Genomic DNA, 27,163 nt, shown 5'->3' with positions numbered 1-27,163 from the left:
AATACTTTAAACGAAAGGTACAACTTTCCTGCTCTCGTTGCCGCCTAAATATATCCGAAAGATACAAGATACATTAGCAATTGAGTTGGTTCGAAAATAAATAAAAGATGCTGGGACCAAGTTGAGCTGAAATGAGGGGCAAACTAGCACGCAATATTACACAATGTCAAGTGTGCGACAATAATGAGATAAAAGTAATATACGATTCAATTATGATACACCCTCAACAACATTGCTTATCACGTAAATGATGTACACCCAATTTCATATGCAAATATGCAATCAGACATTTCAAAAGTTCACAGACATTTCAAATGCCTTCCGACATTCATTAACAATTTGCTGAGATAGTGTCAAATTCGCAGCCACAAATCAATCGAATAACGCCCAATTTCCTTGACCATAAATAAAAATTCATTGCTATCAATAAGATAGTTTGTCCATTTATTGCGTCATCTTACATTTGGGCACACGGGGAGTGTTCCCGTGCAAGCCAAAAAATTAGATCCTTTCGCTTTAAATTATGGCCCTGATTACGCAATTCGCAGACATAAACCATAAAGCGAATTATGTTCATTCAAAATGCTGACAGCATTATCGATTAGCATTTAGAGCGCCCACCTGTACTCCGTTTACAATCTGTAGTAAAGCCGATAAGAATGGGTTCTCCATGCCAACAGAGCAACAGAGGACTTGATTTCATTCACACTAACTCATACCCCTCATGCCGCATGCCCATTTCCATGACAACGCAATGCGGAAATTTCTCGCAGTGCACTTAGGATTGCACTTATCATTGCCAGTGGCAGGTCAAACTAACTCGCAGGGGAAGTGCCGATCGAAGAGATGAATGTGAAGCGTGCCAGCTGCAAATGCTTTTATGGTCGGGCATGCTGCACTCGGGAATGCCCTACACACACATTGAGCGCAGTATGCTAGAAATACTTGGAAAAAAGTGTTTTTTATTACTTTCCAGTATACCTATACAAATTTTCAAATATTTACCAATTCCGGTTAAACTCAATGAAAGTATATAAACCTTTATGGTATAGGTACAATATCTAAAAAGTCTCGTCTTAAGTGATTGAAATTTAGGTAGTTAATGGAGAGAACACAATTCTTAACGATACGTGGACATATTCTCTAACCTGAATCACTTATTTTCTAAATGCGTCAGCAGAGCACGTTTTGCCAAGAATAGCAGTTTAAGCAATTATATCGGTCGATGTTCGCTGAAACCAGATTGGAATGTATTTTAAATTAACTGACTGAATCCAGATTTGTTTACATATAACAATTAAGTTCATATAATCATTCGTCATTTAAGGTGACTTGGGAATTTTTATAAATTCCAATTAAATTATAGAGAAAATGCTAGTGCTTACATATTCATAATAAGATATTTAGGCTATAAAATGTTCAATAAACAAAAATCATATTAGCTCTATATAGGGAGATGAATTAGTTGTAAATGTTCTTTCACAGACACCCTTCATTGAAAACGGACATAAAAAGGTAACTCGGGAATCGGCAATGCCGCACCGAAAGGCAACAGACACGGGACAACAACAACTGGAAGGGCGGAAAGGACGAGCAGGGGGATGGGGTGCAGGACGGATGCACGGAGGAAGGGAGGATATTCGGAGCGCGGCTGCTGCAGCCGCAGAGGGAGACAGAGAGAGTTGGAGCGAGAGGGAGAGAGGGAGAGGCAGCGCCAGCTGAGGGTTGCAATATCCTGCTGCCGCCGTTGAGCCTGTGGCCTGTAGCCAGTATCCTGTTGCCCTCCCGCTTCAGCTGCCGCAACTCAAACAGCTGCAACAATTTTTTTGGTTGCCGATGGATTGTTGTTTTTAATTTCCTTGGCGCGGCACATCCCCTAATGCCACTATCTCTGGGCCCTGCCACATTTTGGGGTTGGAGTTGCCAGTTGGTCGCCAGGGTGCAGTTGGTCGCAGCTCAGTCGTGGCGATCGCCAGGTGAACGAAGGTTGTGTCGCGCAGGAGCGAGTTGGAATACCCAAACGATTGCAGCTAAAATCTAGGAGCTCATCCACTTACCATGTCGGGCAAACTGATCATGAAGCGCAAGCGAGCCAGTCAGGAGGAGCAGCAGCATCAGCAGCAGGCACAGGAGCAACGTGTCCAGCCGCAGGAGCAGCAACAAGAGCAGCAGCCCAACGAAGCTGCTCCGGAGAAACGCCATCGTCCTTTAACTCCACCAGCAGAAGAGCCAGGACAGGACTGCCCATCCCCGCCAGATGCCCCCAATCGCATCCTCTTGGAAGCGCTGCAAAAGATAATGGAGCTGCAGGCGGAACTGGATGCCTTTGAGCAGGATCTGGACGATCGAGCTGGTTATGCGGGTGCAGAAGCTGAAGCTGAAGCTGAGGATAACGAGGAAAGTGAAGAGGACGCCGAGGTAGCGGCCCAGTTTGCGCCACCGACGCCAGCCCAAAGGAGTCAGGCGGAGGCACTGGGCTTCGCCATGTGCGCCAGGGAAACGCTGCTGTTCCTCCAGAGTGAGGGAGTGCCCACGGAGTCGCCACTCTACCAGACGCTCCTCGGGAAATTGGTTGGGCAAAGCGATGGACTGCTGCACGCCTAAGGGCAAATTGGAGGGCAGGATCTCCTCCTCATTCTAGTCACTTTGCTGCGATCTCATTGCAAGTAAAACGAGAGAGAAACCAAGGGTTGCGAACTTTCTGGGGGTGGAAATTATGCAACATCGGGATCTGGGTATTCCTAAGCTATTTACTCTAGTCAATTATTGTAAAGCAATATAAAACACATAAGCAACAACGAATAAATTATATGGAAACTAAAAACACAAAGGAAGAAGTTTTACTTGAGGTTGGCCCAATTATGCGGGAATAAAAACACTATACTGCTTCGATTTTCGATACATTTTAAATATATTTATTTGTTTATTCATTTAGTTATTACTTGTGTTATTTAATTTTACATATAATAATTAATGAGAATAACTCAATCGCCATATATTAGTTCTTTGAATTCATTTTGTAGGTATGTATATCATATAAGTGTATATATTCTTATTGTTGTTAGGGCGGGGTGTTTTTGTTGTTCGGTTATTTCATTAACTTGGTATCATAAATTATCTGGGGCTTGGAATCGCCCTAAAGTAGCATTTGTTATAATTTCATATTAGTTATCTGTATAATTTGTAACAACGATAATTATTTGTAATAAATGGTTGTAATTCCTTTGTATTATCTGTATTACTGATATTTCTTTAAAACTAGATTTTAATTGTTTTCAACAATTCAACGTTTCACATGGTTGTAAGTAAATGTTTCTTAAGGTTTTTGGACAAGATATCGTTTTATTCTTATTCGAGTATATGATTATTTCATTGCGTTAGCAACCTCAACTTTATTCGCTCGATTCTCAAATTAGGTTACATATAAAAAATGATAATATCTATGAATTGGCATTTCAATTGGTAATTTCAGACCTGGAAGGGATCCGTCCACTCAGATCCCGATCCCCTTCCTACAAACATTTGGCACACTCTCTTGGTTCTACTTAAGCTCTACTGAGAATTCTCATTAATCTAAAAACTAACTAAAGTAAGAAAACAGAAAACGAAATTTTGAGCTTGGCAACGGATCAAATTGTTGATTACGAGTTATAGTTAGTTTACTTTTGTTAGTTCAGTGCATAATTAATGGAGACATCTGGACAAGGCAGACGACTCATTGTTGAACAATTGTGGAAACGAAAAGTTAGGTAAACTACTTTGCTTTGTCCGGTGTCATGGGTTAAATGGGTTAAGTACATTGAATTACATTGTTTTTACTTTAATTTAATGTTGAGTTACATTGTTGGTTTAGTTAGAACTTTATATTCGTGTATAAGTAAATGGAGTATTTGTTATTCCTATGTTTGCGTTTAAGTATTCCTTTTACTCTGTTATTGTTTTCGTATCTGGTGTTTTAATAAAGTAATCATTTGCAGCAGTATCCACTAATGGACATTGATTCACAATAAACTTGTATATATTTTGTAATTTGTTAGTTATTTGTAGATCTTTAGTATTCGATATTTTAATTCTGAATGCTCGAGTATTAGATAATTTTTGTTAGGGTTAATCTGTTACTTTTGTTGTCAACATGGGGTTAGTCGATCTCTGTTAATTATGTAAATATTAGAATTTGTAAGTGTATATATATATATATTCTTTATCTGTATCGTTAGTTATGTTAAATATATGTATATATAAATAAAATTATGGTTTAAATGTGCCCTTTGTATTTATTATTATATTCTATTAAGTTAATTAATCTCATAGATTTTGTATCTACCGACCGTCAGTCGGGTCCTTCTTTCCCTATACATAGCTTTGTCTTGCTGTATCAACTGGATTCGATCTGTAACTGTAAGCCAGACTATCCCAGCTCAACTTTGAGCTGAGCCGTGTGCTTAACTACTGATTACACCCACCGATTACAGCTCCCACTAATCATTCAGGCTCTTTAGTATCTTTAAGATGGTTTGTAAATAGAGATAAAAAACTGGACACAGTTTCGTCTGTGTTTTATAGCCAACGCGAAAGTAAGGTTTTCGATTTGTTGATCCAGCCTCATCATCATTAAATGTTAATCCTTGCACGCAAAAATATATGTATAAATATATTTGTTATGTATATGTTTTGTATGTGGTATATATCGTAAAGTTCATTTTGTCCATTTTGTAAATACTCCTCCTCCTACGCCTTCCTCTAATCTCATGAACTCAAGTGTACAAAGTTTCTGTGATGTTGATGTGATTTTCGATTTGCTTGTTCTGGTTGTAGTTCTTGTATCTGTTGGGTTCAGAAAAACTGCACGGGCAAGTACGGAAATGTGCCAATATGTAGCGAAGGATTAGCAGGTCTGTAAGAGAATGGTAATTTGGATTTAGAGAGATGTTCTTGTCTTTGGCTTGCGGTGTATGATCGAGAGGGTTTTTCGCGTTTTTGGATCAATGCAAATCAATACTGGAACTTCGACTGATAAGCGGAGAGGTATTTGTAAGCAGCAATCAAGCGGATTAACATAAGGCCCGAGTATTCATTTGCATTGCCCAAAGACATCGATTTAGTGTGGATTTAGTGTGTGCAAGGACGAAGGAGTTCTCTTCTGCGTTCGTTAATATCGCATTTCAATACCTTACTAAGAGCATATTGGGCACTGAAGCGGTTGTGGTGGTGTTGTTGCTGTGGTTTTTACTGCCTAATGTGTGATTGTTGATATTGTTGCTATTGGCACTCTTTTGGCCATCCATTGGACCAAGTCGATAGGAGGATATAAATGAAACGTCGTTGGAGTTTTTGTCACCGACTGGGTGAAAGTTGCTATTGCAATTATTGTGGCTACTGGTGTTATTGATATTGCTGACGCGGCTGCTATTGCTGCTGTTGTTGTGGCCTGATAGCTGCGGTGGGAGATTTGGGTGCGACTGTTGAAGTTGTTGCTGATTTACCTGGAAGATAGAGGGGATTATTTTTATGTATCAGCCGGTTTATCAGTCGGTACTCACCTTGGAACTGCCGTTGGAATTGTAGTAGTAGTTGGGATTTATGTTCTTGCCGTTTTGGCACTCACTTGCTCCGTGATTTGGCAAAAAGTTGTTGCTGCTATTGGGTTGGGATTTCATGGTCAAATTCTGGGTGGATGCCGCTGGGTTTGTAGCTCGACCACCGCTGGCACTGCTAGGGTCCAGCAAATTTCACCTGTTAACATGGCTGCGATTGTGATTGGAACTGAGAACAGTGCCGCCGATGGCATTTGATTGAGAAGCGCCACCGGAGCCGAGACCTACCCCTCCGCCGCCGCCAGCTGGAAAGATGTCTTAGAATATAACATACTTTCTGCTGAGGTAAGCGTTCCGTAACTTACCCGAATATCCGGGCGAGTGCTGATAGTATTCTCGTCTCCCATAATCCGGCTCGTAATCTGAGCTTTCGTAGTGGCCCCCCCGGCCTCCGCCACCGCTGATGCCGCCCACCCCGCCTAGAATGTTAGCTGGCGGTCCATGGGGTCCATGTCCATGAGTGCCATAGGAGTAGCTATCGTACGACTGGTGCGGATCATAACCAAGGCCGTCGTCATAGCCCCGACTGCAAAATATAGTTAGTCAGTAAGAATCCTTGATAAAATCTATATTTAAGGGCCATACCCATAGGTTTCGTCCATGGCCGTCCTGGCTTTTTCCAATATGGACATCACTTTCTGCTTCGGAGCCAGCACATTTTTGCTAAAAGATGACTGCTGTGAGCCCCTGAAATAGGTTAACGAAAGATACAAATAAATTAGGCAAGTTTTTCACATTATCACTAGAAAAAAATCATTCACCTATAACTGTGATGTGGGGTGTTCTTAACCCCTCCAATCGGGTTCATTGAGCCGCCACCCATAGCATTGTTACCTCCCTGCATGTGAGACGTCTTCTTATAGCCACTTTTGGCATTATCGTTGTCATTTAGGCTAGTGCTGTCCATCAACTCGCGCAGCTGCTCCTGCCGGATGATGTCGTTACTGTCTGGAATCAAATACTTTCTCAGCTCGGCCATGGCGTAGGCGATTCGGGCGTAGGCTTCGGCGGGCGGCGCTATTGTCGATATCTCCACGTGCAGGTCACTGTTGAGGTGAGCGTACTTGGGATCCTTGGAGCTGCGGAGTTCCTCTTCTTTGACTCGATCGCGCATGGAGTTGCGGCCCAGGACGGTCATCTTGCAAAGGGTCTCCTCCTGAAGGCGGCGAAGGGAGTTCCCCTTGGGTCCCAGCAGTTTGCCCACGAAGTTGAACTGAATAATATAAATTTACCGGTTATGAAATGCGCCTGTCATAAAACTTGAACTCAATTTGAATTGGTTACAATTACTAGACAAGCTAATCAGCGTGAAATTTACCTTGGGATGTTCTCTAATGGGAACTAAAACGCGTTGTGAGATCCGCAGCGGCTTCTCTCTATAGATATCGGCATATTTTTGCTCTCTGGAAGGGATCCTTCCTGTTGTCTGGACCTTTTCAATCTCTAAAATAAGACCAGATTCATCAGATCATGCTTGGAATTCATAACAATAACTTTGCCTACCGCCCTCCAGCAGTTTCTCGGCAATGGGAAACTTCCTGTCCATGCGATTTCGTTCCGCCATACAGTCGCGTATATACTCATTGGCTTTCTCGTTTATCTGGACACTGCCGCCGGGATCTCCGCCATGATGACCGTGATCGTGGACGGAAGCGTCACCATTGTGGGCGCCACCTGGTGCTCCTATGGAACCACCAGGCTTGCGAGGCTTGCCGCCAAAGTCGTTGTCATCGTCGTTAAAGGCGGAAAAGTCACCGTTGCCATCGTACTTCTCGGTCATGATTTTTTCGCCCGTTTCCCCGGAGCTGCGGTCTAAAGAAACTAATGATACTGATGACAATGATAGGATATTTTTTAATTTTCTATTTTGTAAGTATATAATTTTTTAAGGATATACACTTTTTAGCATACTGTAACAAAAGGATTTGCCAGGACTCAAGCATAGAAATTAGGTTTATAAGGTCTTAGGTCTTAAGATCTCTATGAAGAAACCTTGGTTCCCCTTCATAAAAAAGTTTTCATCATTTTTGTAAACTATCCGAGTTTCCAGTGGATGAGTTTTCAAGGATGTTCAATATGCAATTTTATTGTTACTGGCGAAAATGTAATTATTTATGGAAATCAATTAGGCGGCTAACCACTAACAACGCTTTTACCAACACATTCACACAGTGACACTTACACACACTTGCACACAAACATACACACACACGGTCACAGGCATCGGGCAAAAACAACCACCGTGCAAAATTGAGCGAATGGGAAAATCAAATTGTTGCCGTAGTTCCGCACACAAAAGCTTTGGGTTGGCAAAACCGGTAAACACGATATTATCCTTCCAGATTCAGGACTAACAAAATAGCGCCTGATTTCGGGCAGTTTTCCACTGCGACTGCTGGGAGTCCAACTGGTGCCCCCGCACGCGTCTCGCGGCCCATGCTGCACTTTCACTTTTCAGTGGGACGCAGTTTTTCACCTATTTTTTTTCTGTATTTGCAAATTGCATCGAGCGCTTTCTGTTGCTTTCCGATGCTTTTCTGCAACTGGATTTTCCTATGCTTTCCCAACCCACAAACACTTTCCAAGTGTGGCGTTAGCTTAAAAAGTTAATTACCACTGTTAAATGGCCCTTTCGATTATTGCTCTTAATTTAAAAGGTTGCGAAAAAACTGCAATTGAATTCGCGAAAAAAAACAATTCTACAAGTGTGACCGCGCGTCGAAAGCTCAGAAAAGCTCATTGCCCGAAAATACCATTGTCTTTGGCGGGCAGTACAGTAAGCACTGGAAAATCGCGACCTTTTCGTTTCAGTTGACCTAATTATGGAAAGATAGCTTTTGTTAAATATTTTAATTGTTTCAAGCTCATTTCGTTGAATGGTTTTATTTAATTTATTTATATATAGCATCCAAAATTAAACTTACAAAATCATCAGTGATTGCATTTAAAAATAAAATTAAAGAAGGGCTATAAAATAGTACCGTTTCATTTTTTAATATTTATACAATATTTATATATTTTCTTTTAGCGTATTAATCTTTAGTAATTAAAAAATGTATTTGAAATTATAAACCCAATAAGAACGAAGAGGTTGCATTAAGCTGATAAGAAACATGCCTACAATCAAAATCCTCAATGATTGCATTTCAAATTAAAATTAAAGAATGGCTATATAACAGAACCGTTTCATTTTTTAATATTTATACAATATTTATATATTTTATTTTAGCTTATTAATCTTTAGTAATTAGAAATGTATTTGAAATTATAAACCCAATAAGAACTAAGCTGATAAGAAACATGCCTATCGATAAGTGCAGCATATCGATATAACCTCGGTATACTTTTGTCTATTTCAGTATTTTTGCCTAAGCCACCGCTCCTAGGAAAGCCAACTGGCGAACACAAAGGATCTATTAAAGTGATACCTACATATATTAGATGTTCTAGCCTTGAGCATTTCCGCGAAATGTCCGCCGTGAGCCCCAACTCTTGTGTGGAGACGCCCAAGGCGCCGGAATGGCTATCGAAGCTGGAGAGTCGTCGGGAGCAACTGAAGCGCTCCAAGCTGGGTCACGAAGCCGGAGCTGGAGCTCCGTGTGCCGAGTGCAAGGACAAATGTCCGGGGCTGGATCTGCACTTCTGGCGCAAGGTGTGCCGGAACTGCAAGTGCCCCAAGATTCAGCATGTGTGTCCGGACGACGATGACGCCACTGGTTGGGCGCAGTTCGAGATTCTTGGCCAGATCAGGGCGAAACCAGCGTGTAAGTGAATCAGAAACATATGTATAACATATGGAGGTGACAAGGGAAAACATAACACATACTGTTGCAGATATCAAAATCAAAGCCCTGGCCAGTCAACCCGTGCAGCTGGAGTGGGTGCCGCCTAATGCCGCTCCGGATGTGGTCACTGATTATATGGAAAAACTGGGCACCGCCCAAATACCTGTGGCTGGAAGCGATGCCGCCCTCAAGCGGAAAATGCAACTCGAGCTGCAAGTTCCACCTCACGACCTCGATGCCGCACTGTGCGATGGATTAACGGAAACTGAGGCCATCCAGCTGCAGCAATACGTTCAGAAATTGAGGGAGCAGTGCGTCGGACAGGGCGTAGTTGTGCGCCTGGGAGACCGTCTTAATCACGCCCAAGTGGAGCACGTAGCTCCCACTTTGATGCCTTCCCAGGAGGCGGAAAAGACCTGGAAATCTATGGGGCTCCTGCCAGTTGCTGATGACACTCTAAACGAACTGCTTGCTAATCCCAAGGTGGCCCAGGCGTTGGCAAGCCCAGCGAGTGCCCATCCCAAACTACTGGTTGCTTTTTCAGAGCCTCTATGCGAATCGACAGCCCAGTTCGAGGAAAATGGAGCTTTGCAAGCCCAGACTAGAGAAAAGCTTTTGGGAATTAGCAAGCCGGCTCTGCTCAGCCTTGTGACTCATGGTGTTGTGTATGACAAGGTTCTGGGAATATTACAGGTAATTAAATTGACAAAATCGTTGAGAAGGCCATCAAAAAGGTAATCTATTTGTGTACTTCAGGAAAAGAAGCTGAACATCTCGAGGGATCCAAAGCTTGGCCCCATTGCTGAATTTCGAAAGGAGTATGTGAACAATCCGCAGTTCAGAGCCGACATCAACACCATCTGTCCTCAGCCGCCCATGACGCCCATAAAATCATCTCCTGGTACACCTTTTAATTCTCCATTGCCGTTGAAAAACCCAGTGCAGATCAGAATGGGAGCTCAGATGCGCCAGGATACGCCTATGCGAAGGGTAAAGTTTGGCGGGGTCTCCACCATAGTTTACGACTGCGGACTGCCTGCCAACACGGACTACGATCGTGATCCTGTCTTTGCGCAAATACTTCATGCGGAGCCGCTTAAACATGCATTCCAGGAAGCGCGTGCTGGACGTGCTCCCTCCTCGGTGGTTATCTCCAACATCCCAGCTCCAGTGGCAAGTCTGGCGGAGCTTAGAGGTCTCAACCCAGCCACGAGGGCTCAACTTCAATCCGTGGGGCTTGATAAGAACATGCTGCAGTCCGCTGTTTCCAACGCACCTTATTATGACCGCCTGTTCCGTTCGCTTCAGGACAAGGGCATCTCACATGACCAATGCCAGTTGCTGCAGCCAATGAAACAAGTGCATGACTGGCTGCTCGATGACGATCAGTTGCTGGACGAGATCGACAAGGTCTTTGCCGATATGGCTAATGGCTGCAAGGATATTTCCTACCCGAAACCCAGTCTTGGCGAACTGCCCACATCGCAAAGCAGTGATTCTGGCTTCCACTCAAAGCCACCCACACCGGGCTACGGCAGCGAGGATCTTACCGCTGGGCAGGGCAGATTCGCCAGCATTCCTGGCATTGAGGACATGAACATGTACCCAAGTTGCGCCGGCATGCCGGAACAGTTCCAGCAGCTACGTCTTCGCGGGGATGAAGCTTCAGGCAAGGGTGATTGCTCCCACTCTTACTTCTTGAATAATGAAAATAATTAAATCTTTCCAATCATTGCAGACACTCATCGTACAATTTTGTGCGCCGACTGCAGCCAACCGATCGCCATGGGCGAAGTTGTAGTTAAGGCAGATCGAGCAGGAAAGGAGATAGCCTGGCATCCCGGCTGTTTTAAGTGCATCACATGCCGGGAGCTCTTGGCCGACTTGGTCTACTTTTTCCACCAAGGACAAGTTTTTTGCGGTCGCGATTTGGCCATCAGGCTGAAGATTCCGCGGTGCCGTGCCTGTGATGAGCTGATCTTTACCAAGGAGTACACAGCCGCGGAGGAAGCAACGTTCCACATCAAGCACTTCTGCTGCTATCAGTGCGATGAGCCGCTGGCCGGTCAGCAGTATATAGCGGATGAGAAGTCCAACATGCCCCTCTGCCTGCTGTGCTATGACCGCTTATTTGCCGTCCGCTGCCAGCGATGCAAAATTGCGATTGGACCCGCAGATCAGGGCGTCGCTTGGGGCGATGTCCACTGGCATGCCAGTTGCTTTGTTTGTGCTGGAGCCCAGTGCTCCAAGCCGCTTATAGGTGGACGTTTCTGCGTCAAGGAGAACATGCCCTTTTGCAGTCCGACCTGTGTGCGTAGCTTGATTAAGTAAGGCGGGCAATCAACCACAACAGTATTTTCACATTTCCATACACAAAGGATGATCAAAGACATAATCATCGGATTTTTGATGGTGCACTATTTACAATATTTAATAACTAGCTAGTGATCAATAGATGCCACAGACTCAAAGTGCCTAGAATAGACTTGAATTTAAAACGCCAATCAAACTAGAACCACGGATTCCGATTTTGTTAGCATTCATTTATTTTATAAAACACCTTACGTGTCTCAAGATTTTATAGACCCCATTCACCAAACTTAAAAAGGCAAATACGAATTTGGGATCTTTTAAGTGTGCAACCGATAAATTTGATTGGCTTTTAAAATAAAACCGACGCCTAAATATTTACAATTCCAACCGCCTTTGCAGTGCCAATAGACCAAGTAGAGTATATAGAAATATTTTATATATAATATACACAGATCTATTTACGTATTGAAAAGTATTATGTATACAGGAAACGCACAATTTTAAATAAAGCTTTTACTCGAAACAAAATGTAAATTAAATTCTGGGGAAACGAATTGACTAGGCCCACCACCAATGAAATGAAGGCTTGCTTTTCGATTTTTTACGTATCTGCTGGTAGTTTTTATTGGTAATTGCATTTTTTTCGGGTTTTTTTTTATTATTTATTAATCATAATAATTCCATTTTTGTTGATTTTTCTTGTTCTTGCTCGTATATGTATATGCATGTATAAAGTTGCCGATTCCTCGGATCGAGCCATTATGCAGAAGCGAAAACAAGGGGTTAAATCACATTCACATAACTGCCAAATTTGTTTTGAGAGAGGTTGTCCTGCATAATGCATTTAGTGGCATTTATTTCAAGTATTCCTCCATAGTGGCTCAAGTATTCTACAGATTAGTTGCTTGCACTTGCGAAGTGCAATGCCGTTTCTTCAGTTCAATTGTATTGCTAAGTATTGGGTGCGTACGTATAAACCACAGTATGGCGTACTAAGAATTTGTCTGGTTCAGAGTCGTGTTCCCCCAATGGAGCTCCCAGGAAGCTGCCATGGGTGGTAGTCAAGGAAGTTAGTGTCGCTAGGAGACTTGTTCGTGGGCTCTGAGCTCCAATGCCTTGGGGAGGACTCAGTTGGGGGACTGGAGGGTTCGGGATTAGGGGAGTGTTGAGTTTCAGCATGTTATCATCGAACTATAGTTCTCTTTGCTCTGGTTAGTTGTTTTGATCTTACATTAACACTAAGTTGCATTTGCTCTTCGATTTGTTATTAGTTCTCTCTCGTTTAATATGTATTAATTACATTGATAATTAGTTTAATTGTAAGTTCTGTTCTTCGTAAACAATTTTACATGATAGGATTCTTCTTCTGAGTGTTCATGCGTGGTGTGTCTGTAAAGATTTACGTGTGTGAGTTCTCCGTAATTTGCTACAACAAAAACTATGCCTTAAAATAATACTTCAGTTACAATTTATTTTGTTTGCTTCCTCTGCTCGCTTGGCATTTCAATTTTGTTCCTCTACCCGCTGGCACAACTAAAAACAATCAACAAAAGGGGTGTTAAGTTCAAATAAACTTGTTTGTAACTAATATATTTGTTATATTCTTAATAGAGTGGGACGTGGGGGTAAAAAGGAAAACGACAACTTAAATTAAGGCTTACGAATAACGAGGGTTTCGGGGGAGAAGGGGCTGCTTTTAGGGCAATTGGGAATAGGGGCGGGATAAAAACACTAATTACAAAGCGATATGGCAACACTTAACGAGTGTTCTGCCCACAATCTGATGCTTTCTGCTTCTCATAATTGTTTAGATAACTAAAAAACTGTATAACTTATAACCAAAGTCGGTGCGTCCGTCTGTCCGGCCAATCGTCTGTCTTTCTCGCTTTCAGTCCGTCGGTCTCCAAGCAGTCCCGTCAGCTCCTTTGCACACATCTTAAAGCTATACACAAAAAGTTAAGTTAAATTGTATATAAAGATTTCCTTCATTTGCTCTCCGGCTTCTGACAGACGCCGAGGAGCGCCTACTCCTCGGATCAGGTTGTGGAACACGATCACTGTCCACCTGCACGACCGCCAAAGCGGTCAATTGCCCTGAGCCCTGTCCACACCCTGGTTGCTCTGGACGCCGGTGTCAACAATTCGTGTAGACGCCCTGTGTGTAATAGAGCTCCGTGATTCGTTCCGGAAGCGTGCTGTACAGGTTGGTGATCAGGTCGAGTGGCAGGCGGGACCACGCCTCCTTGATGCGGAATATCAAGTCGTCCTTGCGCGAAAACTTTCGTCCACCGTCGAACACCTCGCGTATGAGCCAGCCCCACACGTTCTCCATGATGTTCAAATCGTGGGCAATGGTGGGCCACTTCTGGGTCTTGAGGCCTTCGGCATTCAGAAGATCCTGGGCGGTGGGCAGGGCGTGCGACATCCAATTGTGATCTTGCAGCACAAACTCCGAGTTACCGCCCAATTTGGTTACAATATTGGGCCGCTCCCGCATGATGGCCTCGATGCAAGATTCTGGTCGCTGTTTGGCGGATGACACCTCCAGAAGCACGGCTCCTCCCACACAGACCATCAGGTAAATGTACACAGAGTTTCCTCGCGGCCGCTGCGACAGCGTTCGCTCGTAGTTGCGCAAATCGTGGAAATAGTATGAGAAGCCATCTGGTCCATCCAGATTGAACCTACGCTCGTCGTGGAACACCACCCGCCGCCAGTGCTCTTCGCTCCACACGATATATGTGTTGGCAAAATTAAGGCGCTCCGTTTGATTGTACTGTGACAGTATTGGTTCCGTCTTCAGCTTTTTGGCGCAGTTCGCTGAACTGCTGGCGCTAGAGGAGCTGCTGGACGAAGAGCTCGACGACGCGGATGAGGACGAAGAGGACGACGAGGCGGAGGAGCTCGGAGCTGTGGTGGCGGCCGATGCCCGTAGAAGAGCATTGGCCGCGGCTGCAATATTGCTGCTGCTAGGTGTCCCAACGGCCGCCACCCTCGACACAATGGTGGGTGATACGCTGGATCCATTCGATTGCTGGGTGGGCGCATGGCTGGAGGCAGTGCCGCCCGTACTGGAACTGGCCGCCGAGAAGTTAGAGTTCTGATTGAGGGCGTGAACGGGCAGGTGCGACTGCGGCTGACTTTTCAGAGGCTGTGGTTGCGGTGGCGGTGCCTGCTGTGGCTGCTGCTGGTAGTATGGATGGTGGTGGTAGCTGATGTGCTGCTGGTGCTGGTGGATTGTCGGCTGCTTGAGTTGCAGCTGTTTAAGCTGCGTCTGTGACTGGGCCAACAACTGTTGCTGATGCTGCTGGTGGTGTTGCTGTTGTTGCTGATGCTGATGCTGCTGCGGATGTTGCTGCTGTGGGATGGGCATCTGCTGGATACCGGGATGCTTCAGGTAGTAGTGCAGCGCCATTAGATTGTTGGCACTGTTGGCTGTGCTGGTGGGCACGGAAACGGGCACTACGCCCGGATTGATCGATCCGCCGACTCCGCCGCTCTGAAGCAGCTGCACTGTAGTGCCAGCCGGCGGACCATGGACCGCTGCTGCTGCCGCCGCCGCTGCTCCAATTGCACCAGCACTGGCGGCCAGCTGGGCGGCCGACTTTGGGTCATAGATGAACTTGTTGAAGTTCTGCAGGTCCTCCGGACTAAGCACTAACGTTTTCATTTGGATTCGGCTTGGATCGGGTGCTTAAGGTTTAAGTCTGGTTTCCGTTTTAGCTGCTGCCGCTGGCTCAGCTGCTCATGGGCTTGGGTTGGAAACCCTTCAAGCTGCTCTGGCCTAAATGCAAGTCCGGATCTGCGGGTATCTGTATATTTCTGTTACTTTTGAACTTTTTCGGGGGCTACGTACAAACGATCACGCTCACGCACTTTCGGCTGTCTCGATTTCCAAATTCGTTGCGCGTTCGACTTGGCAACCTGTTCCTCTCTCTTATTCTCCACTTCTCTGTGCTGAGCTGAGCTGAGCTGAACTGAGCTGCTCCCTTCTCTCTGGCTTATCAAAGGGCTGACCGATCGACGCGGCTCGGCTCTCCGACTTCTTCTGATTGCAAAACTCTCGGCGGTCGTAAAAAGATGTCGGTTTACTTTCCCACCGTCGGGCACGTTCAGTGTGGATGTGTGTGTGTATGTTGCTGGGCAGGAGTGTGTGTGTGTGTGTATGTGTGTGCGATGCGAGTGGAGCACTTCCAGTATGTTATCCTCTTTTGTTGAAGTGGTTTTTCTTGTCGCTGGTGGTGCTCTGGTGCAGTTGCTCCGCTGGCGTGCAAATGTTTCCTTGTTTCTTTATTCTTTCGCTGCTTTGGCTCTTAGGTATTCCGCAGTCGTGGACGTCGATTTACCTGGAATAAAATAAAAAGCAGGTATGTGAAAAAGAGTCTTGTTTCACACTTCGCACTGCATGTGTGTATGTATGTATGTGAGTGCCTGTGTCTGTGCCAGTTGTATATATCTTTCAAGCGATATGTACAATGCACTCATGTATTTAATATTTTCTTCGACTGGTGAAATCAACAACCAGCACACGCAGTATATTTTGGAACAGATGTTCGTTGAGCTCGGATTTCAGGTCCCTTTTTCTTTTACCCCTAGCCGCCTTTCGTACAAAATAAAGAACAAAAAATAACCGAAATGGGAGCACTCACGCAGGCACAGGCACACATGTGCAGTTTTGTTTTTGGCATTTTGGAAATCTTCGGCTTCGGCCTCAGCTTCAGCCGCAGAATTTGCAATTTTCGGTCTCTGCCAGCAGGTCTTTTCCGGTACCTCTATAGTACATTCTTTTGTGTGCTCCTTTTCGAGCGAAAACACAGCGAAAACAAGTGGTTGAAGGGTCAAAAGTGCAGCGGCTGAAAAGGAGAAGCGAGATAAAGATGCCAAATACAGATGGCAGGTGTTGCAAATCCTGCAGAGAATTGTTTAGCGATTGGCAATCCAAAAATAGGTTTCCCCCTGGTATTGCTGTTTTCTTTTATTTTGTTGTGTACCCTCGCTCAGGGTATTATAGTTTTCACATCAGACTTCCAGACTTCAGACTTGGAGAACTTTGAAGAGTCTTGGTTCCATTAGCATAATTAAATTTATATGTTCAAACAGTTTTTAGAAGCTCATTCGACATATTAAGAACTATAAACAGTGTCAGGGTATTAAGACTTCGGTTTAAAGTTATTTTTGTTTTTGTTTTGTTCGAACCACAAAGCGATAAGGCTGCGACTCCATCCCATACTATATTATTAGCTTTGTGGTAGCACCACGGGTACGTGTATGTATTTGCCGTGTTATCATCTGACTCTGGGCTATGACGGCTCCTATGCCGACACGCGCACCCAGCACATGCCCCATTCATAATCCCCGCACACTCCCGGCACTGTCCAGAAATCCCACCATGTAACACACCTATATCTAATCGCGCATATAAATTTCACTCCCAGGGAATAGATTTTTCCCCACTCTGAGCAAACAGCGACTTTAATACGCATGTTTTCCACTGTTTCCCTTCGCCTGGTCTGTAATGAAATTAAAACTAAATTCTGCTCGCCACGGGGATGAAAATCGAGTTTTCGATTCGCCTAAGGGAAGAAAGCTGCTGCCTTCTGCCCGCATACATATATGTCTATATCTGCCTGTGTGTGTGTGTGTGTGTGTGTGTGCGGGGTGGCTGTGTCAACCGAAGGACTACTGTGTGTACTTTTGTGTAGCTAGCTGCTGCAGCAAACTCGGTCGCCTTCCGATCGAAATTACTGCAGCTGTGCGCCTCTCGAAACTGCTGACTAGCTGGGGCAAAAGTTTCTCGGGGCCTGGTCAGCGGGTCGAAAGTTCAACGGCAGAAGTCCTTCGACGCGGTGCTGTCAGGCCGAACAGCTTTTGCCAAGATGCAGAGAGATGGCTCGCCAATGAGCAGCCAATATGGCAGGAATCCGCCCAAGAAATGACTGCTAAACTAGGATATGGAAGTCGATCCTTTATGAATAAGTACTGCTTTGTCACACCTAAAACGCGAATTCTTCAGTGCGAAGCAGAGCAGATGAGAAAATTGCCAGTTGACTTCAAACTGCTGCTGCTGCGTTTCAAGAACCGGCCTGCAGTACCCTTATCTGGATAGGAAGAGGTAAAAACGTGCCAAAATGTTCAGTTCATAGACTAAATTACAATCGAGACCACCTATTAAAATGAATTCATTTGAATCTTTACAAAGTTTATTACAATGTATTGATGGAACGTAGAACAGCATGTGTGCGTGAAATGAAGCTGCCAACTGAAATTTAAGATCAAGCCAATCAAATTGTTTGATCAACTGTTTTGCCAAGTTTTTCAATTATCATTATGTGGAAACGACTTTCTACGATTTGCGTAGAACAGCTGCGATCTTTGATCGTTCGCACAGCGTTTTCCACTCATTTTCCAAGCTGATTGCGCACTCGGCATTCTTTTGCGCAATTAGAGGGAAGTTGTGAGTTTAAAAGCTGCAGAGATAATAAGCGCCGGGCACTGATTGATAGTTCTGTGCTGCTCTGCGAATTCCCAACGCACATGATAAGACACGGCACATTGTACACTCAACAACGAATGGTTCGAGAACCTTTGTTTAGTGTTGTGTGAACTTTGGCCTTGCGTTCGGCCAAAAATACAAAAAAAAAATGATGGAAAGCAAAACAAAAAAAAAACTGGTTGTACTTGAAGGGGAAACTATAGATTCAAGCTTGAAACTATGCTGGTCGCCAGTTTTTCAAAGCCCTTGGAATGTTGGCAGGCCTAAAAGTATGTATTTCTCCTTTTTTTTTTTTAATCTAATCATTTGCCCTTGATAAGTTTCTGAATTCGGTCCGGGATCTTTCAAGTCGGCTGACTAATCAAGTTTTAAGGAATTGAGTCATGTTCAGGCAACTGTTTATACACACACAGAAAAAAAGCACATCGATATTTATGATTATATCAATTGAAAGTGGATAACACGAAACAACAGATGAAAGTCTTGACAACAATAAACAAATGTTCTTCCTAACTGGGCTTAAACATGGACATTAAAGTTGCTCAAAGCGGAAAACGTTGAAAAGCTATGCTAGCCCCTTGTGTAGTGTAGTCATGTACTTTTTTACTTGTGTTTATATCGGATTTTTATGCACAATGGCAATATTAATTGAAAAAAGCACAGCAAAGTTCAATAACTTCTACCAATCTTAGATTTGTTTCGACATTCAATTTCATATAAAGACAACATGGTATGCAATAAGAATGTATAGTATTCAACCAAATATTTATCTTAATCATAAAACTAATAGTAAGATGCGATATTTTTTTCTGTACACTAGTTCACGTTTTGGACGTTGAAACTTTGTTGTTAGGGTGATTCACTCGGTATATATGTTCCGTAATTTGTAATGATTTTCACTTGTTTTCATTGGCACGTTTGAGTCCTGTTTGGCGAGGTCACTTTCGTGGGTGATCACTGTGTTTATGAAGGCAAGTGCGGAGCCCTGCGTTGCGGGGGGCTGTAGCCGTCTCCCTCCCACCCGTTTGATGACTGCAGTTGCCCGTTTCCCGTTACGTTGCATTCAAGGAGTCACGCACACACACACATACACGCACGCAAAAAGAGAGCGAACGAGAGATGCATGTGGGAGAGGATGCAGATGATGCAGGGGAATAGACGGGCATATGGACATGTGTAAAATATCCAAAAATATAAAACGAACCCAGCGACCGACGACCGAAACGTCCGACGTAATAAAATCCCTTACGCGCTGCATGCAGCGACGCTGGCAGCGCAGCCACATGCTTCTTTCTATATTGAGCCAGCCAGCCCTTATGTGTATAACTCTCCGTTATGTACAACAACAACCAGTCCCATATATAAACACACGTACGTACATACAGACCCTGCTCTGTGTCCGCACGTATGCTTGTTTGTACGGTACGTGTGTGCGTGTCTGTGTGCGCGTCGTGTTTTTGTGATGCCATCGTCGATATTGAAAGTACATCTGTACATACATAGGTATGTATGTATGTACGTGTATGTACGAGCAGGCTATGTACCAACGTACGTTGAACGAGAATCGCGTTGGAAATGAAATTGCGAACAACGGAACGGTGCGATGACGATCCGATACGAGTGCTTCATTTTATTTAGTTAATTCTTAGCACATATGTATAGACAGATATACTATATACACTTGAGTTTGCCCGTGTGTGTGTGTATCGTTTTCATTTTCACGGAACAAATATGGCTGCACCACACAGTTTTTTTTTAAATTTAATTTTTTCACTTTTTTCACGCTTGTTTTTTCACCCAAAGTAATGCTGACTGGCCGATTGGGGTTTCGTGGATTTGGATTCCGTTTGCGTTGCGTTTGCTGACTGCCTTTTGGGTTTCGAAGTGCGTGATTACGCCATTTTCTTTAGTCGTTCGCTTTTCGCTGCACGCCCATCTTTCGAATTACCTTTTTTCAATACGATTCGATCGATCGGTGGATCTCTTAACTCGCTGCACACGCGTACACTGGGACAAAACGGTGGCTGAATGGGCTCTCCAATCAATTTATTGACTATTCCACGGGCGTTGAGGGGTTTTCTTTAAATGCAAGTACGCAAAACTCACGGGTTTTCACCAACACACGAATCCGTCTTGCTCGACTTTGCAGCAGTGTGACCGTGACAAGCGAAGGCGCTGGTCAAACATCGATAGTCGGGACCTACGAGCAATCGATGTTTTTTGATTCACCTTCGATAGATTCTGAGCCATTTTACAGAAAATGATTACCATAATTTTGTAAATTCTGTAATCTTTCCAAATATGTAAAAACCCATCTAATGTTGTTTATTGGTAGCTGAGCTCTCAATTTTAAAGGACCAATGTTATCCAACATAATATACTTTTAAGCATGCTTAAAAAATTAGCAAAGTACAAAATTAGAAAGCTAACAAGAAAATGTAGTATTAGTACATATCGTTCACTGCGATAGTATTCGATAAATGCGTCGGTAGCAGATTGAAGCTGAGACTTAACCACCTAGCCAAAACTTATCAAAATTTTTGCATTAAAAAAGAATATTATTATTACGTGTTAATATTTAAGGTGAAATAAAGTTATTTCTAAAGTTATTTGTTTCAAGGAAGGGATCCTACATCTGATACATAATTCAATTGTGTCTTAAAAATAAATAATGAATGCCCCTGCCAATAGTTATAGGTGACTAACAGCTGAAAACACCTGAAGTTTAGGAGCTCAAAATGTTTACGTGACGTCATTTTATGCATAAATAATTATACTGTATTAAGTAAAATTTCATTATATTATTATTTAACTTTCCTTTCATCCGCTGACAATTTGGATAGATTTTTTTAAATGTGCAGTTAATTCAGCAATTGGGACGACGCCCCAGGCCATTTAGTCGGTTGGGTTTTGGATGACAATCAGGATGAAGTCCTTGTCGGGCGCCACCATGATCTCGTGCTTTTTGGATCGCACTCGCAGGAATGTCATGTCGTTGGAGGGATCCAAGTCCCTCACCACACTTCGTGCCTTGTCCGCCAGCTGACTCATTAGTCCAGCATATTGAACGGTAGTAGTGTTGTCCAGCGTTGACTTGACCGGAATACCTAATTGGAAATTGGCGTTGCAAATTAGTTAGGTATCGCAGCACACATTGTATTGATGTTGAACCACCCACCTTCATTGTTGACCACAATTGTACCCACAACACCTTTGTGGCTCTGGATTCTCTTGAGTGTTTCCTCAACTTCCTGCGACTGTAAGCATAAAGAAACTTTAGTCGATTGATATTTTTGTGTATATACACCGCTTACTTACCATTTTGTTCTATAATTTTGTTGGAAACACGGCAGAAATCAGCGTTAACTCCGTTGAATAAAGAAGTAAACTTTGTTTGTTCAATATTAGAGATGGACTGCCAGTGATGGCACATAGCTTAATGTTAATTTAACAGACCATTAAGTTCCAGATAAGTTAACAGAAAAATATCGATATGAAGTTTTCGATTTGAATAATTTGGATGACAAAAGGTAACGGCAATTAAGGATATAAATGCGATTTAATAATTTAATAAGTATATAAGCTTAAACTGACTGTAAATAAGTAACTACAATTCAGAACTGTTTAACTTGACATATTGACCCATATAACCATATGACCCATATATATAACTACAATTCAGAACTGTTTAACTTGACATATTGACCCATATATGTAGCAACGTGCACCTTGGAAACCAAGAAAACAATGAAATCAGGTTAAATATAACAGTAGTATTGTTCTGTAGGATTTCGAAAACGAGAAATATGTTTTTGGATACTCCACAAAAGGTAAAACCTACAAATGTGCTATTTAAATATATTTGTTCATGCTTACATATACCGTTAAATAGCCACCACGAACCTTGCGATATGTGGAAATAGCATTCGACCAGATTAAATCAAAACAAAATGTACGAGATGTAGTAATCCTCAACGATTCGGGGCATCCGGTGATGAGTACGATGGTCCGAGACGATGCTGTGCAATTTTCAGGACCTTTTCAGGCTATCCGAGGAAGACTGGAACGTGGGATGAGTAAAATAGATCCCACGGACGAACTGCTAATGCTGAGAGTACGCACCAGAACTAATGAGGTGCTCCTAGTGCCGGACTCCAAGATAACAATACTCGTAGTACAGAATGCGCACGATTATTTCAAGAAATGATTTATCATTTAACATTCGGATTTCCAACGACAAGGCTTATATTTCTTTATTATTCATTGTTCACCTATGCATAAAAATAATATTTTACGATATTTTACGATGGAATATAAAAAGATTATAGCAAGGAACGTATCCACTCCGTGCGTCCCATAACATTTGTAAAAACGAGTATGCTGGACTCTAATAACTGTGAGTGTCCCTCTTGTGTAAGAAACAAAGTTATCAAACAAACCGAGACCAACGACCGCATTTCTCAATATGCAATGCACGACTAAAACCATAACATTTCAGAACGTTTATTATCAGCACTCAACGCTTGACTACCAAAGGATGCTATATAGGTTGACGATGATGGAGTTTCTCTTTTGTATTGATTAAATTAGATTGAAATAACTTATGGTATCATAACTTATGGTATTTATTTCCAACTTTAAGGGTCATCGGGTCATCGGGACTTAAATTTGTCGCAGCAAATCAGTTGTTGGTGTAAAAGGTTAATCTTAATCAATTCCGAAAACAATAATACTAAGTATCCAGAAGGCTTAAAAGAAAGGGCTTTGCCAAAACAATTGGACTCTTCTAACACATGTGTATGAAACACATGGTGTTGTTTTAAAGTTAACTTTCCAGACACATCATAGAAACATTTGGCTGTATTCTTACGTTAACTAAACATATTTTAAAAGCCGAAATGAATACCCATATTTCAAATATACCCTTGCAGTGAATATAAGAATGTAAAATAAACACACACCTTACCTCTCATATGTATGTCTTGGGCTACGAATGTTTGCTACTTATCACCTCTCAAGTGTCTTGTTTTCTGCACGGTGTTTGTCTAAGCATTTATTAAATGTTGCATGTGGTTGTCCATTAAGTCATAACCTTAATAATAATCTATTCTAATCTATCCTAGACGTGCCAGGAATACGAGACCAAAGCAACGACTACCAAGTACCAAGGTATCGACAAGAATACTTAGCATTTATCCACGGGTCTATGGCTGACGTAATGAATTTCAGGAATATTTGGAAATTATATTTGGAATTAATATTTGGAACAACACTTAATTTATAATTGTATTATTAATCAACTTCTCGATTTGAATAAGCATTTAAAAAACTACAAATAATTATATTACATGACTAACTAATATGACTTACAAACTTATCGTTTGTTGAACAACGATTCATACAATTGTTTTTTATGAATAACATAAATTCTTTGAACAGAATAGTGTTTCCAGAGACTTAAATATTTAAAATGTATGGTGTTTATAATACAAGTAATCGCCGTGAGTCAAGTGACGGGAAACTATATTCTTGCTATAAATTTTTTTAAATAATTGAAAGGAACATACATATTTTGAACACAATAAAAAACAATGCTATAGAATGCTATAGTCGAGTTCCCCGACTATCAGATACCCGTTACTCAGTTAGTGGAAGTGCGAAAGAGAAATTTTATAATGTTCTGGAGTATCGGTAAAAATTGCGAAAAAAAATTAATAAATAAAAAAAAAATTCTTTAAATGGGGAAATTTTTATTTATTTTTACAAAAAAATTGATAGTAATTTACAAGACTAATGAAAAAGTAAAAAAATATTACATTTTTCAAAAATGTGGCCATGGCTGTTTTGTTCATACGGACAGACGGACATGGTCAGTTCGAATCGGATAGTGATCCTGATCAAGAATATGTGTATTTTACAGGATCGGAAGCGCTTCCTTTTACGTGTTACACACTTTTTAAGGAATCTATTATACCATTTTACTGTGCTGAAGGTTTTCAAAGTCAGAAAAATGAGTTTAAAATAGAGAAGGTAATGGGCAATTGGGTTTACTAAATTCGTGTCTGACATAAATCCTGTGGATGATGTAAAATCGTAATTATTACTTATCTGTATCTCTCTACATGGCAAAAACATTGTACGGCTACCGCCAGTAGTTGTGCGTAACGGGTATTATATAGTCGAGCACTTTCTCGTTCTCCCTTTTCATCCTTATATCGGTAGAGTTGTGCGGCCTACATTTTGCGATCAGTCATCTTAAAACTCTTGTCGGAAACGCATGTTCTTTGCGTTTGTCGTTCCTTTTTATCGTTGTGCAATTTATATTTCAAATTTCTGTGATTTCGGACCGCTAAGCATTAGAAGGACATTGCTTATACGAATTGGCAGTTTTTCCTCTTCAACGGATAAATCTTCTGCCTACATAACTTCTAAAACTGTATTTGCTTTAGGTCAGTACATTATACTTATTCATATCCCGTGATAACGAAAAATTGTTTATTTTTTTGTAACATCACCAAACTGAGTAATAAATAATATGATCAATAAAAAATTGCTCAAAATGTTATAGGCCATGACACAATTTTTTGTTTTCGCTGGTATTAGACAGATAGTTCAGTTTCGCGGAGATCATTTCTGCTACTTTATTACGGAAGACAGAGCATTCTTCTTAACGTAGACATTAAAGTTATACGGTGATAAACTATAGCATATTTAATTTAAAATGAGTTGACTATGATTTTAGTTTTCTTTGCAGAAAATGCGGTTAATAGACGTATTGTCAATCGCAGTTCTTTTGCTGTTGATGCAAAATTCAATTGCCGAAATCCCAGGTTGCGACTTCTACGACACCGTAGATATTTCAAAAGCACAAAGGTTCTCGAACGGAACGTACCTTTATGAAGGCTTGTTGATCCCCGCCCATTTGACTGCTGAATATGACTTCAAGCTCCTGGCCAACGGCTCAAGTGAGAGGGTGGCGACCCACGTAAGAGGATGTGTCTGCCAACTAAGGCCCTGCATCAGGTTTTGCTGCCCTCCGTACCACAAAATGCGTATGAGCAAGTGCAAAGGCGACATGTCAAAAGACGATATGGACAGGCACGACCCCTTTGTGAACCTGACGCTCCGCGACGGGTCGGTGGTCAAGAGACACTTCAAGGAGGACCTAATCGTGCAGTCGGATCTGGACCTGCCCGGATGTCCCAAGATGCATTTTCTGGATCACGAAATGCCGGGCAACGGCTTCACTCTTTTTGAGGCAAGGTGCCTGTGTTTCTGTCTCCTATGAAAAATTTAAACGCCTTTGAATCTCCGTAGAATGGATCCCTTCTGCGTCACTGGGACACCAAAGAGTTGAACAAGCGGGAGTACTGCGTCCAGCATCTTTCATTCAAGGGTAAAAGTACCCGAATTGCGCCCCACTTCTGTCCTCTTTCATCTGAGCATTCCAAAACATGGAAAACCGTTGGTAAGTTGATATCCCTGTTTGGTCTGTTTCTTAGTTTAATGTCCTACTTCCACAGCGATAGTGCTATCCCTAGTATGCATAGTCCTCACGATCAGCGTGTACCTCTACGTCGAGCAGCTTCGCAACCTACACGGGATGTGTTTCATCTGCTACTTGGCCTCCCTGTTCCTGGGCTACCTCTTCCTGATCCTAAACGTGTGGAAATACTCATCCGGCTTCTGCGTTGCAGCAGGTTTGCTTATGGCGACAAAGATCAAGGATCACTAATTTGACATTCTGTTATCGACATCATCAGGGTTCCTGGGTTACTTCTTCGTCATGGCCGCGTTCTTTTGGCTTTCCGTTATTAGTACAAACTTCTTCATCACGTTAAATGGAACCTCTAATTGGTCAAACCGTTTTTTGCCGGAAAATCCTAGCTTCCTAACTTACAACTTATACGCCTGGAGCATGACGCTACTCCTGACCGCAATCACCTATATAGCTGACCAGGTGGTTAAGAACGAGCAGTTGAAACCCCGCGTGGGCTTCGGCAGAAATTGTTGGATTTATAGTGGGTTTCTATTCCTATAATTACAATTGCGATGTAACCCTTCTTGTAACCAACAGCTGGGGATATGCGTGTCATGATCTACTTCTATGGCCCGATGCTACTGATACTCGTTTTCAACATAGTAATGTTCCTCCTGATTGCGATTCCCATATTACGGACAAAGAAGAAAGTGAAAGCCTTCAACCAACAACTAGAAACGAAACAAAAGCTGAACTCGAACACACAAGCGTAATGATTATACATTATTAGATAATTACTATAATGTAAAGGTGCACTTGTTGTAATCTATTACAGGTATGGCACATGCCTGCGACTTTTCATTATCATGGGTTTGTCGTGGAGCTTCGAAATAATCTCGTATATGGTGAACAAAAATGAGGCTTGGGCAAAGGTTTTAATGGTGGCTGACTACTTCAACTGGTCCCAGGGTACCATCATATTTGTGCTTTTTATTTTAAAACCGAGGACTCTAAAACTTATAATATCAGCGTAAGTAATATGTTTCAAATAATCATGATATTCGATCAGCTTATACTTATGAATAATATTTTGCTGTAGGGTACAGCGAAACGCCCAATGGAGTCACCCTAACGCGATGCCAAAAGCAGATCGATATAATTCAAGTGATACGGCTTGTGAAGGAACGAGTGCGGATCCAAACGGAGCATAGCTTTAATTGGATGTACATAGATAGGGAGTCGCTTTTTTCAGCAAAAATTAATGGAATTCAATAACAATAAAATATTTGGACTTCAAAATTGATAACCGCTTTAGTACATTGTATCTTCATGTGAAGATGCAAATGTTACTGATAAACTATGATGATATGAATGAGTAATTTTGAGTAAAGTAGGTTAAAAAACCCTTTAGCTTAACAGAAGCAAAATGGGATTAAAAACTTTTAAACTACAGCGCAAGAGAGTACAGTGCCAAAAAATATGGTGAACACACACATAT

At 42.4% G+C, this 27,163-nt stretch overlaps 7 protein-coding genes across 17 annotated transcripts; 4 read left to right on the top strand and 3 right to left on the bottom strand.

Moving 5' to 3' along the window:
• The first annotated feature begins 1,770 nt into the window (after positions 1–1,770).
• LOC6548191 (putative uncharacterized protein DDB_G0287113) lies at positions 1,771–2,798 on the top strand. The gene has a single exon (XM_001975177.3). The coding sequence runs from the start codon at positions 2,059–2,061 to the stop codon at positions 2,602–2,604; it is 546 nt and encodes a 181-aa protein (XP_001975213.1). The 5' UTR covers positions 1,771–2,058; the 3' UTR covers positions 2,605–2,798.
• Positions 2,799–4,639: 1,841 nt separating this feature from the next.
• On the bottom strand, positions 4,640–8,335 carry LOC6548193 (probable serine/threonine-protein kinase clkA). The gene is given in 9 exon segments (XM_001975179.3): positions 4,640–4,894; positions 5,170–5,483; positions 5,541–5,839; positions 5,900–6,120; positions 6,180–6,281; positions 6,356–6,807; positions 6,913–7,037; positions 7,098–7,406; positions 8,209–8,335. Coding segments are annotated over 8 exon segments (1,851 nt in total). The 5' UTR covers positions 7,375–7,406; positions 8,209–8,335; the 3' UTR covers positions 4,640–4,833.
• A 587-nt stretch (positions 8,336–8,922) lies between these two features.
• On the top strand, positions 8,923–12,220 carry LOC6548194. Its single transcript, XM_001975180.3, has 4 exons — positions 8,923–9,358; positions 9,429–10,072; positions 10,136–11,054; positions 11,118–12,220. Exons 1-4 carry the CDS (start codon positions 9,064–9,066, stop codon positions 11,708–11,710), a joined length of 2,451 nt encoding a protein of 816 aa, XP_001975216.1. The 5' UTR covers positions 8,923–9,063; the 3' UTR covers positions 11,711–12,220.
• A 62-nt stretch (positions 12,221–12,282) lies between these two features.
• LOC6548143 (dendritic arbor reduction protein 1) lies at positions 12,283–20,395 on the bottom strand. 9 transcript variants are annotated; one of them, XM_026980778.1, is made up of 2 exons: positions 20,134–20,395; positions 12,283–16,038 (listed from the first exon to the last, which is right to left on the bottom strand). In XM_026980778.1, exon 2 carries the CDS (start codon positions 15,360–15,362, stop codon positions 13,827–13,829), a length of 1,536 nt encoding a protein of 511 aa, XP_026836579.1. In that variant the 5' UTR covers positions 15,363–16,038; positions 20,134–20,395; the 3' UTR covers positions 12,283–13,826. The 9 variants fall into 9 exon arrangements, with proteins under 9 accessions (XP_026836579.1, XP_015011777.1, XP_026836580.1 ...); XM_015156291.2 differs by having other exon boundaries at positions 13,251–16,038; positions 20,292–20,388; XM_026980779.1 differs by lacking the exon at positions 20,134–20,395 and adding an exon at positions 19,983–20,127 and having other exon boundaries at positions 13,251–16,038.
• Positions 20,396–20,940: 545 nt separating this feature from the next.
• On the bottom strand, positions 20,941–21,624 carry LOC6548144 (dynein light chain roadblock-type 2). The gene is made up of 3 exons (XM_001975182.3): positions 21,504–21,624; positions 21,364–21,442; positions 20,941–21,292 (listed from the first exon to the last, which is right to left on the bottom strand). The coding sequence occupies exons 1-3, from the start codon at positions 21,504–21,506 to the stop codon at positions 21,081–21,083; spliced, it is 294 nt and encodes a 97-aa protein (XP_001975218.2). The 5' UTR covers positions 21,507–21,624; the 3' UTR covers positions 20,941–21,080.
• An 8-nt stretch (positions 21,625–21,632) lies between these two features.
• LOC6548145 (dynein light chain roadblock-type 1) lies at positions 21,633–23,742 on the top strand. 3 transcript variants are annotated; one of them, XR_003407906.1, is made up of 3 exons: positions 21,633–22,015; positions 22,078–22,581; positions 23,309–23,742. XR_003407906.1 is itself a non-coding variant. In XM_026980787.1 (3 exons), the coding sequence occupies exons 1-3, from the start codon at positions 21,992–21,994 to the stop codon at positions 23,372–23,374; spliced, it is 312 nt and encodes a 103-aa protein (XP_026836588.1). In that variant the 5' UTR covers positions 21,633–21,991; the 3' UTR covers positions 23,375–23,742. The 3 variants fall into 3 exon arrangements, 2 of the variants coding, with proteins under 2 accessions (XP_026836588.1, XP_001975219.2); XM_026980787.1 differs by having other exon boundaries at positions 22,078–22,299; XM_001975183.3 differs by lacking the exon at positions 23,309–23,742 and having other exon boundaries at positions 22,078–22,945.
• LOC6556117 (probable G-protein coupled receptor Mth-like 3) lies at positions 22,866–26,974 on the top strand. Its single transcript, XM_026980776.1, has 8 exons — positions 22,866–22,885; positions 24,940–25,443; positions 25,503–25,653; positions 25,709–25,885; positions 25,949–26,206; positions 26,263–26,434; positions 26,501–26,695; positions 26,765–26,974. Exons 2-8 carry the CDS (start codon positions 24,943–24,945, stop codon positions 26,874–26,876), a joined length of 1,566 nt encoding a protein of 521 aa, XP_026836577.1. The 5' UTR covers positions 22,866–22,885; positions 24,940–24,942; the 3' UTR covers positions 26,877–26,974.
• The last annotated feature ends 189 nt before the right edge of the window (positions 26,975–27,163 follow it).

The sequence above is a fragment of the Drosophila erecta genome, unplaced genomic scaffold, assembly GCF_003286155.1.
Source record: "Drosophila erecta strain 14021-0224.00,06,07 unplaced genomic scaffold, DereRS2 tig00000092-arrow-pilon, whole genome shotgun sequence".
Lineage (NCBI taxonomy): Eukaryota > Metazoa > Arthropoda > Insecta > Diptera > Drosophilidae > Drosophila > Drosophila erecta.
This window is presented reverse-complemented; position numbering and strand designations above follow the sequence as displayed.